This window comes from Pyxicephalus adspersus, chromosome 2 (genome assembly GCF_032062135.1).
Source record: "Pyxicephalus adspersus chromosome 2, UCB_Pads_2.0, whole genome shotgun sequence".
NCBI classification, from domain to species: Eukaryota; Metazoa; Chordata; class Amphibia; order Anura; family Pyxicephalidae; genus Pyxicephalus; species Pyxicephalus adspersus.
In genome coordinates, this window is record NC_092859.1 from 69,566,898 (window position 1) to 69,581,418 (window position 14,521).

The 14,521-nt window shown below is 36.3% G+C and overlaps 1 protein-coding gene across 1 annotated transcript in view; it reads right to left on the reverse strand.

The window, feature by feature from the left end:
* Nucleotides 1-1,479: 1,479 nt before the first annotated feature.
* Nucleotides 1,480-14,521, reverse strand: part of ERGIC1 (endoplasmic reticulum-golgi intermediate compartment 1) — a 63,715-nt gene continuing 50,673 nt past the window's right edge. The window contains exon 10 of the mRNA XM_072400949.1: nt 1,480-8,806. Within this exon, the coding sequence (XP_072257050.1) occupies nt 8,699-8,806 (108 nt within the window). The 3' untranslated portion in view covers nt 1,480-8,698. The remainder of the gene's footprint in view (nt 8,807-14,521) is intronic.

The window sequence follows — 14,521 nt, forward strand, 5'->3', positions numbered from 1 at the left end:
ATGGGCAAGCATTAGAAAAGCACTGACATCTGCTTCCAGCACATAGCACAGTTGTTTCATTTCAAACCTGGTTCACAGAATCAATTTAGAAGACCACTAGTACCTCTAATTTTTGGCTGCTTGTGGTTATCTTTACTACCCATTTGATCTAGTAATGGAAAAATGGGTAAAAATGTATAGTACTTCAGGGCAGGTTAACAAATACCTGTACTTTCAACTGGCATAAGATTATCCCATACCCACTCTAATGTAAATGTGTCAATGTATCTATGTAAAACATGACAAAATGCATGTGGCACTAGATTGCTGCAGTTTGTCTAATGTAAATGAACATTTCATTATAACTTGTGTAACTTGCAATGATTCTTAGAAAATTACCTTTACATTCCAGTTGAAGCTTTATCACATGTTTGGTGAGAAGAGAGCTCTGACTCAGTTTTACTGGACTGGTCCGGATGACCCCTGGGCCATGCACAGATGTTTGGAGGAGCAGGAGTTATGACTAATAATGCTAACCAAAATCATTCATCAAACATATCCCATCACACTGCACATGCAATGTTTCATAAATACAAAGACATACTGACTGGAAAAGAAAATGTTTTAAAATCGATTTTTATTTCAAAAGTTTACAAAAACACAATTCAGAAACAGATCAACAGACTAAATTGCACAAAGCTCCACTATCCCCCCCCCCCCCCCCCCATAGCCTAGATTATTTTCCCTTCATTTAAGGTATAAAAACAAGAAATACATTAGGACATCAGTCAGGAGCTCTATTAACATAATGTATGTTACAGAGAAAAACATGTTTCTTATCTGATGAGCCAATAAATATTAAACTGATAGATCCAACTAAGTGTAATTTATAAAATAATATTGAATATTAAAGCAGATGTCATGAACAGCATCTATTGATTGTGTGATGATTCCCTAAAGCAAGGTTTGATCACCTATTAGTTAAAAATAACCACTAAACCCCACAGCAGAAAGATGGGCCACCCTAAATTGAAGAACCACTAAACTCTTGACAGATGATTCACCTTTAATAAAACTAAAAAAACAGACTACTAATACCATGTACAATGCTGCAAGTAAATATTTCCACAGAAATGCATAAATGGAAATGTAACATTTGTATTATTCGAATGATATATGTTACCTGCCTAAAAATCAAATGCAGGCACCAACATCACAATCATCTTCTACGGGATTACTGACAAGAGACATAAAAGTCTACATTAGAAAGACTTTTTTTCCATTAGAACGTATTTTATTTTCATACAAGTCGATGAGAATTAGAAAGCAGTTTGTTCATAGCAGGTAAAAATCAGGTTAACTAATTGCATTTTTTTCTGAATGATCTCAAAATACTTTTATCCATATATTAACATGCTCATAGCACGACACAGGCCTTTTCTCTTAACCTCCAATGTGCCTCAATTTATTTATTATGTATTATATTTTATTCATACATAGTTTTGCACAAACCAGTTTAATGAAAGTTATTCACTTGCTTTAGAGATCCCTTGATTTAAGGTAGTCTGTAGAAGAGTTAACATACCTAACGAGTTAACATAATTCTAGCAGCTCACGGGAAAAGCTGCTCCTCAGCTGCTGTATATATTCCACAGTTCTATATGTGAAGAACACCTGTTCCTCCATTGCAGGCTTAATCCTCCCACCAGTCCATATATCACTATGGGATGTATGAGCCGACAGGAAGAATCACAGTGCACAGCAAATCTAAAGAGCTGAATATTAACAGTGGCCTTGTAACACTGGGCACTTTTTTTATTTTTTTTTACAGCCTGCCTTCATGAAGAAATGACTCTCATGGGGTTATATCACATTTCAATATTTTTACTGTAATTGTGGGTCCAAAGATGATGATTATCTATTAAATGGCAAATCAGACCGTAAGTTTCCTTAGAATTGTCCTCAAGCGCTGGTCCAACTGGCTACCAAATTTTTCTAACCTACTTGGTTGATTGGCTGACTTGACTGACAGAAACGTAAGCTAGATAAAACTAGAAAGCAGGTAAAGTGACCTGGCTCCAATATCTAGCTATTGAGTCACACATACATGACTGGAGTAGCTAATATATGCTTGTTTGGTCTAAAATGGTTCTAGTGAATAGAAGAATCTGCTCACTGAGTCATTGACCCAGAAGCAGTATGTGGCATAGTAAAGAAATGTCTGGTTCTGCTTTGTAGGTAATGATCAGTGCCATCCAGCTGTCTCTGGGGTTCTTATCAACCCATAGCTTGGGGACTTCTGTAACTAGCAGACAAGGTTCAATCGAAAAAAACCTTAAAATTTCATCCTGCAGTCACCAGCCGAAGACTGGTAATTGAAAACCCTTTTTAAAATACATACATTTTGCAATTTATTACAAAAATATGGACAAAAGTAAAACTCTGGGATTTATAGATAGGAGTGGGATAAGAGATAAGATGTATTCATCCAATAGATATTTTGGATTGTATAGTACTGGGGCACCTTTGTCCCAATCTTCCTATAGCTTTTTCCAAACCAGGCTCAGCTTTGCAACAAATGTACTACTGGCAAAACAATATATTCCTAAAGAAAATGGAAGAACTTAAGAACTTCTTGAAGATGCAAAGCAATGCTGTGTCATCTGGTTTGTGTTATACTCTGTGGAGGGATATATATATATATATATATATATATATATATATATATATATAAATAAAAAGATGAAGGTACACTACAATGGTAGCTCATGTAAAACCCAAGTTCAGCCTAGCAAAGTAAACACAGGGTGGGCAAATCTACAAGTTATAATCACAGACAGCAATGTGGACCCATTGGGTGACCCCTCCCCTCAGTATATTTAGAGATTTAAAGAAATTGATCAGCTAGATTCAATCTAATTTTGTGGATTAAAGGGCAATATTTGGTGGAGTGGGAATGCATAAAACAGAGTAAATAGAACACTAACATCTAAGAGGTAGATAAAACGTGACACCTTGATTTAATTAACACACTAGTTCAAACATCCTTCATCTCTATGAATATGTAGCACAAAAATAAACCATATCACCAAAATGCCTAGCACACCTGATTTATACCTAAAATAGCCCACATTTTACTCCAAACCAGCTAAACTGGGTTAAAAAAACAAACAAACATGAAAGCAAAATAATCTCCTTCGTTTTTTCACAAGGTGCTAACTATCACTTAGCATTGGTTTGTGTTAAAGCAGAATAAAAGAATCAGAAAAAGGTAATCAGATTTTAAAGCAACAAGGATAAAATGGTTTAGCATTAAAGCAAATTTTATGTTTATACTTTTGAGTGATGCACTGAAAAGTGCACCACTGATTCAGACACTCTTCCTTTAATACAACCTTAATAAATGACCAAGGAAAAACTGCTTTCATTAAATTTCCTAATTTGTGCTGACCTTGGCAATTAAAAGTTACTTTTTTAAAAACATGTAACTAATAAAATCTGATTCATTTCTGTGGAGCAATAAAGGTGGAGATACAATTCCAAATGTCCATTACTATGGTCCTAATTAGTAGCATGGAGAAATGGGTCTCGTAACTCCCTAATTTGTCTAGAGCTGGAAGCCACCTGTAAAAAACAGTATTGTAGTAAATAGTCACATTAAAGCTCCATGATATTAATATGTCAGAAATTACTACTAAAGTGAGTTTTTTTGTTGCTGAAAAAAAAACATTTCAATATAGCATACAGCAAAGCGCTGTAGTATTTAACAAAACAAACAACTTGTAAACATGTAACAGTCAGTTTGTAACCAGGTCATAGACCCTTCATAGAAGTCCTTCCCATATTTGACAATACATACCGTAGCATAATCTATTTGAAAACAGTATAAATTACAGCTTATTCCAGTTCTATCTCGGAAATAGAAGAATGAGAATCTATTACAATATATATGTAACTTGTCTGGATATATTATAGGCTGAGAATTAGTGTTCATGTTTTAAAATTGCCTTTTGTTAAGAACAGCAGCCTAAAAAGTGAGATAATAAGAAATTTACACAATTCCATTCATCTAACATGCACATTCAATATTTGGTGCCTGTGAGGTAACTTAAGTTACAGCCTATATATCAGTACCATATGATGACAGATTTTATCTCTGCATTAATGGCAGATAGTTATCAAAAATTAGACAACTATTTTCTAACCAACAAAATCTCCTGCAACACATGCCTGTTTGATGATACAAGCAAATGTACACCATACATGGTGCAAATGTCACTGCAGTTATTGTAATATTCTCATATTACGCTGAACGCCAGGCAGATAAAAAAGACATTTTTTTGCAACTAGTGTAAGTGCCTGACTTGTGCTTTGAATCAGCATTTACAGACCTAGCTCTTCCTATCCGGTGTTCTGCATGCAAATTTCTTAACAAGCAGCATCCCGATAGGAGGTAAGGGCAGAGTAAGCAGAGAAATAGACTAGATAGAGGGTGAAGGGAGGGTATTACTGTATTCAGTAACTGTAAACGTTTTTTTCTACCCGATTGGACTATGTGGCATGTGGTTATAGCTATGTGGTTGTGTTAATCTCAAAACTAGATCGATGAATTATTACCTATTTGGTAAGGTGGTTTTTGCCTTCACATAAACTCTTTCATATCCATATCTACAATCTCAATGCAATCTTACTGCACAGCTGACACTAATGTAATATTGTGTTGCAGTATCTGTTAATGAGATACTGTTGGCACACAACATCCAAATGATTTCATACTGCAGGGCACTTGCTATCTTGCTTATATGTAATGTGCCATTTTTGGCAGTTATGACAGACTTGTTGAAAGACAGGCTAAGCTCTGTTTGCTCTTAACAAGTTATACTTGGCTTCCGGAGGGTGGAATGCTATATGACAAGCTGAGCTCATTCAAGTGAGACTGTGGGTCATCCTGTAGTGTTGGCAGATGTCTGCAACATGGCTGTTTAGTAAATACGAACCTTGGTGTCGCCTGCCTCTTTTAGATATGTAATTAAATACAACAAGGCTATAGATAGAACATCTGACTAGCAGCAAGCCGGCCCCTAATATAGAATACAGCTACAATGACAAAAATCGCAGTCTAAACCCTGGATACATTGCCAAGAGGATGCACTTGGGATGCCTTCTATGGACATTCCAGAATAAAATGGCGGATTTATGTTTCTGAGGATAGCCCTTGTTTCTATGGACAGATGATGCTGTGACCTGTGATCCTATAAAGTGTTACTAATGTGTCCTAAAAGGCAGAAAAAACATTTTACCCAAAGAGACTACTACTACTAATACTACTACATTGTAACTCTATGTAAGTACATGACAGGATTGTTTTTTTCTTGGTAAGTAACAGACCTTTACCATACCAAGCTCAACATTAAAAACTTTGAGTAACCAAATACAGCAAAGCTCACAGTCCATAGACTACTGTCTACTGTATATATCCATTAGGAGCCAAGACAGGAATGAGTAATAATATTATGTACAGTTATGTAAATTTTTTACATATCTGCATTTCTTTCCCTAACTCATCCTTCATTATTGCTAAATTTACACATTAAGGCCGATTTGCTAAAGGAGAAAATGTTGACTTTGCAACTGAATTTTCGACCTAGCTTAGTAAAATAGGTAAATCTGTGCTGACTTCTATCATTCAATCATGGGAAAGTAAATATTTTTGAATGCCCTAAATGTGATTGGGTATTCAGCACAACGTGAATTTGTAACGGTTCTCTAATATATAAAAAAATCACTTTGCAAAGTAAAAATGTTCTTTAATAAATCAGCCACATAATTGGTATTGATGCAAAGTAATGTCTGATATATTTGATAAATGGGAGACATTTATTCCTTTACTCAAACCTTGAATACATATTTCATCTTTAATAAAGATCAAGATCTTTAGATTTTTAAGATCCTGAGGCTATGCTTCAGAATTAAGTGACACTCTTGAATTTATATTTTGTCTTATATAAAATTGTAAGATGTAAATGTACATCTACACTGTCATGTTTGCAACCTACTATTTTGCCTTTTATAGACTGTAGCCTGAAAATTTAGGCACCTCATTCCTCCTAAATTATTTCTGCAAACCTTGTCCAGATTTACTACTGGCCTATCAGTGACAAAGATGTACAAACTCACATGTTAGGGGTATGCACTCTATATCAATAAACAAACCATGGGTTTCTGTTTGTTCTTACTGTTAACAAGTCATCTGAAAACAATAGTTGTTTCCTTTATCAATTTTGGATACATTGTAAGATGCAGAAAAGGACTACTCAGAGCTTAGAGAAGTATCAGACAATTCTGATTACCTCAAAAAATATCCGCCGTGTTCAAAGGACAAATTAACATGTTATTTTGGTAAAAAAAAGAATGACAAATGGCACTAAAACTACCCTAGGTATTGTTTACACAAAAATATGTCCACAAATCATAACTGGTCACAGGTTAATTGTGTTTCTCCAAAGCCTGATAAAACGGATTCTATTTAGCCATATAAGCAGTGTTAAATGTTATTGATGCTGAATTTTCAACAGGGGATTTGGAAAACAACCTCTTTTAGAAGTATTTGAGGAAGCACTATATGATTTACTTATCCCATAAGTTTACTATGTGCTACATGCATAGGAAGAGCCAAGACTAAATAAAAGTATGATAAGATCAATGAGATACCCATTATTTATCAGGCTTCGTTGCCTGAAAGCAGGATCATTGGCCCCTTTACGTTGGTTGTAAACAAAAATAACTTTACATCCCTAAATAGCATTCTAGTAAAAGTGCTGTATTTATTACTGTTCTGGAGACATCATAAACTGGTAAACAATGGCAGACAAAGAAAATGACTGACTGAGGGATCCCTTTGCAAGATCAATTTTGGACCCAACCATTCATCTACTGGTCAAGTAAAAAAAAAAAAAAAAACTGTATTCCATGTCTATCAAGACAAGATGAGTTTCCAGGAACCATCTGACCTTCATATAAAAAAAATCTGCCCCAAAATTCCAAATGGTCCTCATGTAGCTACACCATCTTCACAAACGGTATGCCTACCTCTAGTGATGAAGCCTGTTTGATACAAAGGAATGTTTTTTATATTTTCTCCTGCAACCCAGATGCTTTTGAGCAGAAGACATCCTGATAAAGTACATTTCAGTCAGCCACTATAAAAAAAACAATGTTCTCCAAACAATAAAAAGCAATCTTAGGTGTTAATATGTACAGTGGCTGGATTGCAGCTGCTTTTTCTTGGAAGTGCATAATTGTGCTGCTTCTTGCTCCCAGGCAAACCTCCACAAGCACTGAACACATGAAGAGGGACCATTAGGATGAAAAAGAATGATAATCTCCATGGGGCTGGGTAATGCAAAACAAAATGGATAGATAATCCATTCTGTCCAAAATGTAGATGATAACTATATTACAAATTGTAATGTAAAAAAATACATATAAGTTAAGCAAGCAGCAAAAATATATTCTCAAATATTTTCAGATTTTTTGTAAAGGGTTTGCATAGATTTACCAATATACAAACACCTTAATTTTAAAAGGCTGATGTAACTATTGAACCTGCTGGTTGTAGGACGTAATGTGCGCAAATAGAAAACTAGGAAACCCTTTAATTTTGTCCCTTTAAGGTAAGATCTGTGACACAATCGTAAAGTGCTTTGGAGTCCAGGAACATCATAACCCAAAGTTTCACATCTACAGTTCACTCAGTGTGATGAGTACCTTCTGCCTACACAGGGTGGAGACACCTGTTAAGTTATTCTGTGCTAACTTCCTAAGTGTCCATGTATATGTAGGAAAAATCACAACTAGAAGTGTGAACAGGTGGATCTAAAAGAGGACAAGGTATGGGGATAAACTGCAAAAAAAAAAAAAAACCTGAGTGAGAAGCCTCAGATAAAAACCAGCCAGTTAATCTCAACATCTATGAAATAGGTTCAGGTAAATGAAACCAATGGAATCACTGCCCCAGGAATCACCATCTTTCTGCTTTTATCGGAGGCTTTGTTTGTTGTTTAGGTAGGAACTCCAGACTAAATCTTCATATTATTTATACAGGCAATATGACTGTAAATAAAAATAAAATAGGCTAACAGCAGTGTTCCCCACAGTCAAGTAGGGTCACATTTATTAGAGTGTGCTAGGAATAAGTGTTAAGACAAAGTCTAGGAGTTAGGTGGCAATAATTTTAGTACTAAATGCACTAAAGACTGCCCACACAAATTACTGGAGTTCCCCTTTATTATGGTCCCTTGGCACATTTACATTTGCAGGAAGGTTTACTTTTGTGGAAGAGCTGTATAATAAATATAAAGCTTATTTTTTGTAAAGTAACTAGGTATCTCAAACGTTGGAACAGACCTATCTATGATAACAAGATCTTAACTATTTTCAAGTCGTTCATGGGTTTAAGTATGTTAAACAACTTACTTTGTATCATATTAAAGCTGGGTCTCCTCTAAATTTCTAAAAAAGTGCCAGGAGTATGGTCATGTATGCCCTAAATATTATAGTTAGAAATTCCTAAAATGCCCATTTAGTAAAGTCTTGTCACAACATATCCAACATATCAATTGTGTATTTATGTCCTTGTTACATATGATAAGAATACCAAGTCAAAATTCTTTTAAAGTCTTCCTTGTTGTTTGGATGATGTCAGGAATGTGAACTGTTCCTACTGCATTTTTCCAAGTTGTATCTTCTTCCAGGCTTCAGAGGCAGTGAAAATGCAAGAGTCAAGGATCCCAGCTACAGTAAATGTTCCTCCAATAATGGCACAAACCTGCAAAAGAAGACAAGAACACAAATGCTTAAAGCAGCCAGCAGGGGCGCATTGGAGACAGTCGAGTACCAAATTTTTCTACCAAACTGCAACTAATCTGTAGTTTTAGCTATTTGGAACACACCCACACCAGAATGAGTAAAAGGCAAGATTCTACATTCAACCTTCTGCCCTATGGAGTTTCAGCCAAAGACAAATAAAGTGAGCAGCAACAGAAGGGTATTCTTGTAAAAAAAAAAATGTAATGTAAATGAAAAAAAATTAGACAATAAACAAGTTCTTTGTTTCAAACACAAATAATATTTTTGACCAACTGGGTTCCATTACGCCTATATTCAAACTGAAAAGAGGTTACAGTTCAGTTCCTGCTTCCTTATACCAGTGAACCATCGTAAGTAGTTCTGCCTGCGGCAGTCACCGAGAATGCTGTAGGTTGCAGCGAGTGGTTCAGTAAAGCACACTTTCACCTACTGGCAAATGTGCAAACACTGTTTTTGTTTTTTTTTAGGAACCAGCCCTGCAGCGTGAGCCACTGAGTGGCTGGTAAGGTGCCAGTCACTGGGAACTGAGCGGGATCACTGGATCCCGCTGCAGGTCTGAGCCTGCCCTAAAGAACCAGCATCTGCAGATTTGACAGCAAGTGGCAGTGAGCTGTCTGAATCTGCCAATAGAATGAGAGTTTCCTTTTATTTCTGTCCTAACAAAAACAACACTGATCAGAACAGGTGGCCCTTTTTTTTCCTAATGACAACTGTACACAAATATATTTTGACTGAAAACATGTATAGTGTTTTGTGAGTATCAGGACAACTATTTGAAGGAGGCTGTTTTCTTGGGAGCATTTACATTAGTGGTGTAGCAAGTGACACTACACCTACCGCAGAGCAGTAACCACATTTGCAAACTTGAGCAGAGGCATATAGAAAAAGTCTTCTGTGGCCTGGCATTCTAAGCTCAGCCACAAGACCTGGTATTTCAACTCCAGAACAGATGACACTTTCAATTGCTAGACCTGGGAGAAGCTTTCCTAGGTGTCAGCAAAGGCCAACAAAATAGTACTGAAAAAATGTTAGCTGCTATTCTAACCCTTTTATGGAATTGCTAGCTTCTTAGGTGTCTAAGAAGCCCGCAACTGGTGAAATAGTAATAGTACTTTAAAAACACTGGGGAATGCATTTTTTGTTGAGCTAGATCTCACACTTCTTTTTTGACTATTTTTCGGGTGGTGAATCTAGAAATGACCCCAGTTTTTTGCTATCACATCCAGTTTTTACAATACAGGGTACCCTCCATTTTTGTCAAAAAAACATACAAATTTTACATACCATGAAAAAATATTGAAATAATAACGTGATAAGTATAATAAATAAGTACGGTTTTTTTAAATTTCTTTTGTTCATACAAAGGATTTATTGTCACTCTGACTTTTTTTTACAGTAAAATCCTAATATGAAAATTAATCGGGTAAGGGTTTAAGGTAAAAATGTACGCTTATAGCTTTTCCTGGAGTGTTCAGTGTTAGGACAAACTGGCCGGATGCTCTCAACAATAGTCAGCCATCATATGTACATCCCATATACCCTGATACCATCCTTCTATGACCTTCAAATCTTGGTGGAATTGTTCACCTTGCTCATTAATGACTGCACCAAGGTTTTCCGTGAAGTTAGAAAGATGGCTATGCAGAAAATGCACCTTGATGTTCATATTGCAACCAAGCAAAAGTAATGTACCAAGCAAAAAAAAAAAAAAAAAAAAAAAAAAAAAAAAAAAAAAAGTACAAAAGTAGCTCTCCAAGAGTTTCTGGACAATCTCTGTGTAATTATTTGTCGTTGACAATGGCTTTGAATGATAACCAAGCATTCTTTTTGACTTCAGACATTGTCCTGATGAAATGTTCATCTTTCATGAGCTGCTGAATCTGTGGACCATCAAACACACCGGCATTTATTTTTTTAAATGACAGGCTAGGAAAAGCATTTAGGCAAAGCTTTAGCCAACTGCTTCATCAGACCCAGTTACATGTGCAGAGGCGGGACTATATTATTCTTTCTATCAACAAGTGGCTCATGTAGAATGTTTAGATCACCTGGTTTTATGGGAGATTATGGAGGCCAATTCCTTTCCACCCAATGCTTCTCAAGCTCTGCTGTCCCACATGCACAGATACCGGGGTTACTTGGTGTATCCGCGTTGCTGACCAAGAAGGAAGCATACCATTTTAAGGTCAACACAGATGACCCAATTGTGTTGGTGATATTGCAACAACTCAATGACTCTCTTTATGTCTACATATTCTTCACAAAGAGAAACTGAATGGCCAATTGGGACTGACCCAAATATATTGCCATCGTGAAGGAGGACACACTTTAAGCTCCGCTTTGAGCTATCCATGAATAGTCACCATTCAAATATAGATTGGAATTTCCAATTCCTCCATTAAACCAGGTATGTTATGACAATACACAAAGGCGCTCTCAGTTCTAAAGTACTGCAGAAATGAAATTTCTCTGGTTCTAAAGTACAATACCTTCTTTTTTCAAGTTTTTCTCACACAGTCTTGATGCTAGGAGTTCTGAAGCCTTCTTCGATAGTCCCAAATCATGTGCCAAATCACTCAACTCATGCTGATCAAATCCATTTAGGAACAGTCCCTTTCAATTTCAAACTCTTCATCATTGCTGTCATCTAGTTCATCACCATAATCATGTTATTCAAGAGAGGGTAGTGTAATGAAAAACAGCACTGGGATTTCATCTGAATGAGCCACTGGAACCAGGATACTCTATGTTACATTTATTTTTCTTGGTATATCCTGAAGTTTTCACCATACAAAAGTAACAGTCACTGAAATGATTTCCTGGCTCTCGCCAAACCATAGGTATGCCAAATGGCATCCTATGTTCCCTTTGTCCACATCCGTAATCCCTTGACACACTATTTGCTCACCTTTTGAGGGGCCCAAGACTTATGTTGTTTACCAAGTTTAACTTTAAAATATGCCAAATAGGCTTGCTCTATAAAGGTGCTGATGTTCGCCCTGCCTGGTAATGGTAAAACTCCCACATATGTAACAAACTAATCAGGGTTGTTTAGGCACTTATGACGAGAAACAGCAGAGCCAGACATAATCTGAAAGAGGAAATACGTGTGTAAGTAGAAAAATAAATTTTGCCTATTCACTACGTAGAGCAGTGCACAACCTCTGACCAAACTGTTTGCGTGTAAATGAATAGCCTTTACAAATATAAGCGGTGGACAAAAAATCTTACGTGATAGAAGAAAACTAACTGCACTTTCAGAATCAGCATACCTACTTTAGTGTAAATAGGCTTAAAAATTGAAGTCAACAAAAAAGTTTTTCAAAATTGTTCCCTAGTGTAATGCTAGTGTTAGAGCCATTTGACTAGCATTTTGAGAAGAAGTCAGCAAAGGCAGCCTACATATATCTCTCATTGTCCATGTCTTTAATTCTGCAGCAGCAGTAATACCACCACCCACCTTTCTCTCTCTGAGCAGTGCTACCATCATGGAGTCTAATTGTGTCAGATTATTGGCCTCCACAGCCTTAGAAAGTCACTAATATGTGCCACTCGCAGTACAAAAAAAGATGGGACACCCAATGAAATAATGTCTATCACAATGCGGTGCCATTCAACTGTCATTTTTCTCTAAAAGTTAAAACCTATCTGGCATTTAAATCACGAAGACAAAAAGAAGTTAAGTAAACAAACCAGTTAAAAAACTGTCCTGGTCAAATCCAGCGTTTTTCCATATTGTGTTGCAATTTCAAGACTGACAGGTTTACTGACCTTTTTTATATTTGTTAGTGTATATATGGTCTGTTTACTAAAACATTTCTCTGTTTCCCAGAGCAACAGCTGTTTCAGTAGCCATGTTCTGACATGCAAAATATGTGGCCAGATTAAATTTGGCCAGTGTATTCTAATCTGGTAGCTGAAATTATCCTTTCCTTTACAAACATGTCCAGGGCAGATAGCAGCCAAAAATAGGGACAGCCTTCTCAAATGAAATGGCTAAAAGTCCTCCTTAGTGTGTGTCACTTTATCATGCAAAGGTCGGATAATGGATTTCAGTAAAAATATATATATGTAAAAGTAAATGTGTGTGTAATTATATATATTATACACACACACACACACACACACACACACACACACACACACATATACATATACACATACACACACACAAGACAAACAAGCTTACTCAATAGGAAAAGCAAACAGGCAAGCAGATATGAAGACTGCAAAGTGTACTAACCCACAGCAAACTCTCTAAATTCTATTTCCTCTGCCAGATCAGTGATCAATTTAGGTTACCTAACTATATCATCATTGCTCTTTGAACTAATGTACTGAAATGTGGAAGGTTGACAAAATCCACGCTGCCATATTGACTAATGGCCATGCAATGTTTGAAAGGGGGATATCTTCTAAGGTTTATTTAAACCCACATACTAATTTATTATTGTTTGAACCTGATGAAGAGGCAGGTCATCTTATATGTGTCGGTGCCTTGTTATCAACTATATTTACAGCTATAACTCCTAAAAAAGCAAACAAAAATATCAAAGGTCACTTTTTTACAACTAACAACACTGGGATATTCCATATATTGCCTGGTAGAGATATCTTGTTAGCATTTCCTTGCTGCTCTTTCGTTCTCCACAGCCACCATTAAACTGTGGAAGGGTAGTGAAATCACTTCTTGGGTTGTTTGACAGTGCTAGGTCCAAGCAATTGGCTGCTAGATCTCAACACTGTCACAGGGGAAATGTCACACATTACGTCATGTCTGGGTAAAGTTGCTATCCATGATGCATTAGGAAAGGCAGAAAGGAATGGTGAGGAGAATACTTGTTGGAAGGATTTTTATTTTCCCTTTTGCATAGACAAGGTGTCAGTTTTAAAATAAATACAATCCAAGCTCTCCTATTTTTATTCTCTCTTCCAGACAACACCAGAAAGTAGGATGTTTATGGGGAGGATAAGAATAGGACCAACAATTTAGTTTCATTTCTCTTAATAGGAAAACAAAAAAAAAACATTTTATTGCTCAACTTCATTTTTTCTATGACTGGAATCACAAAGTTTAAAATATATTCCACACTTAATGTTGTAATAATTGTGTTTACAAAACCTTTTTTCTTGCTTCTTCTATGCTGCTTTACCATTAGGCTTAGTCTACACGGACTGTTTTCCCAGTGTTTAACCTAAGGGTTTTAAAGCCCTTGTTTGAAATCCCTATGCATTACAATGGGTTAATCCACACCAGGTCGTTTCCTTGAGGCACGTTTATAATATTTATCTTAAAACACAGTGTTAATGCTGGAAAACACCCTATAACATGTGTAAACGCTTCCACTGATTTCAATAGACGTTTTCCCACCTTTATGAGCACTTAATATGCAAAAATAATAATATGTTAAAATGCGAAAAAACACGAAAGAACTCATCTTAGGCATTTCCAGGATTTTAAAGGCAAGCTTCAAAAAGCTAATAGTTTCACTGTCCTCTAGGTAGCCATTCAGTTCCAGCAGTAACAAAGGAAAGCCTTTCTGTAACCCTACACAAAGGAGTGTTCTCATACAATAACAATGATGGGCTCTTTGTAGGCAATACATTCACCTTGGAGCACCAGAAAGAAAACACAGAAATCATACCAGCCAGAACACACTGGTCTCTATTGGAA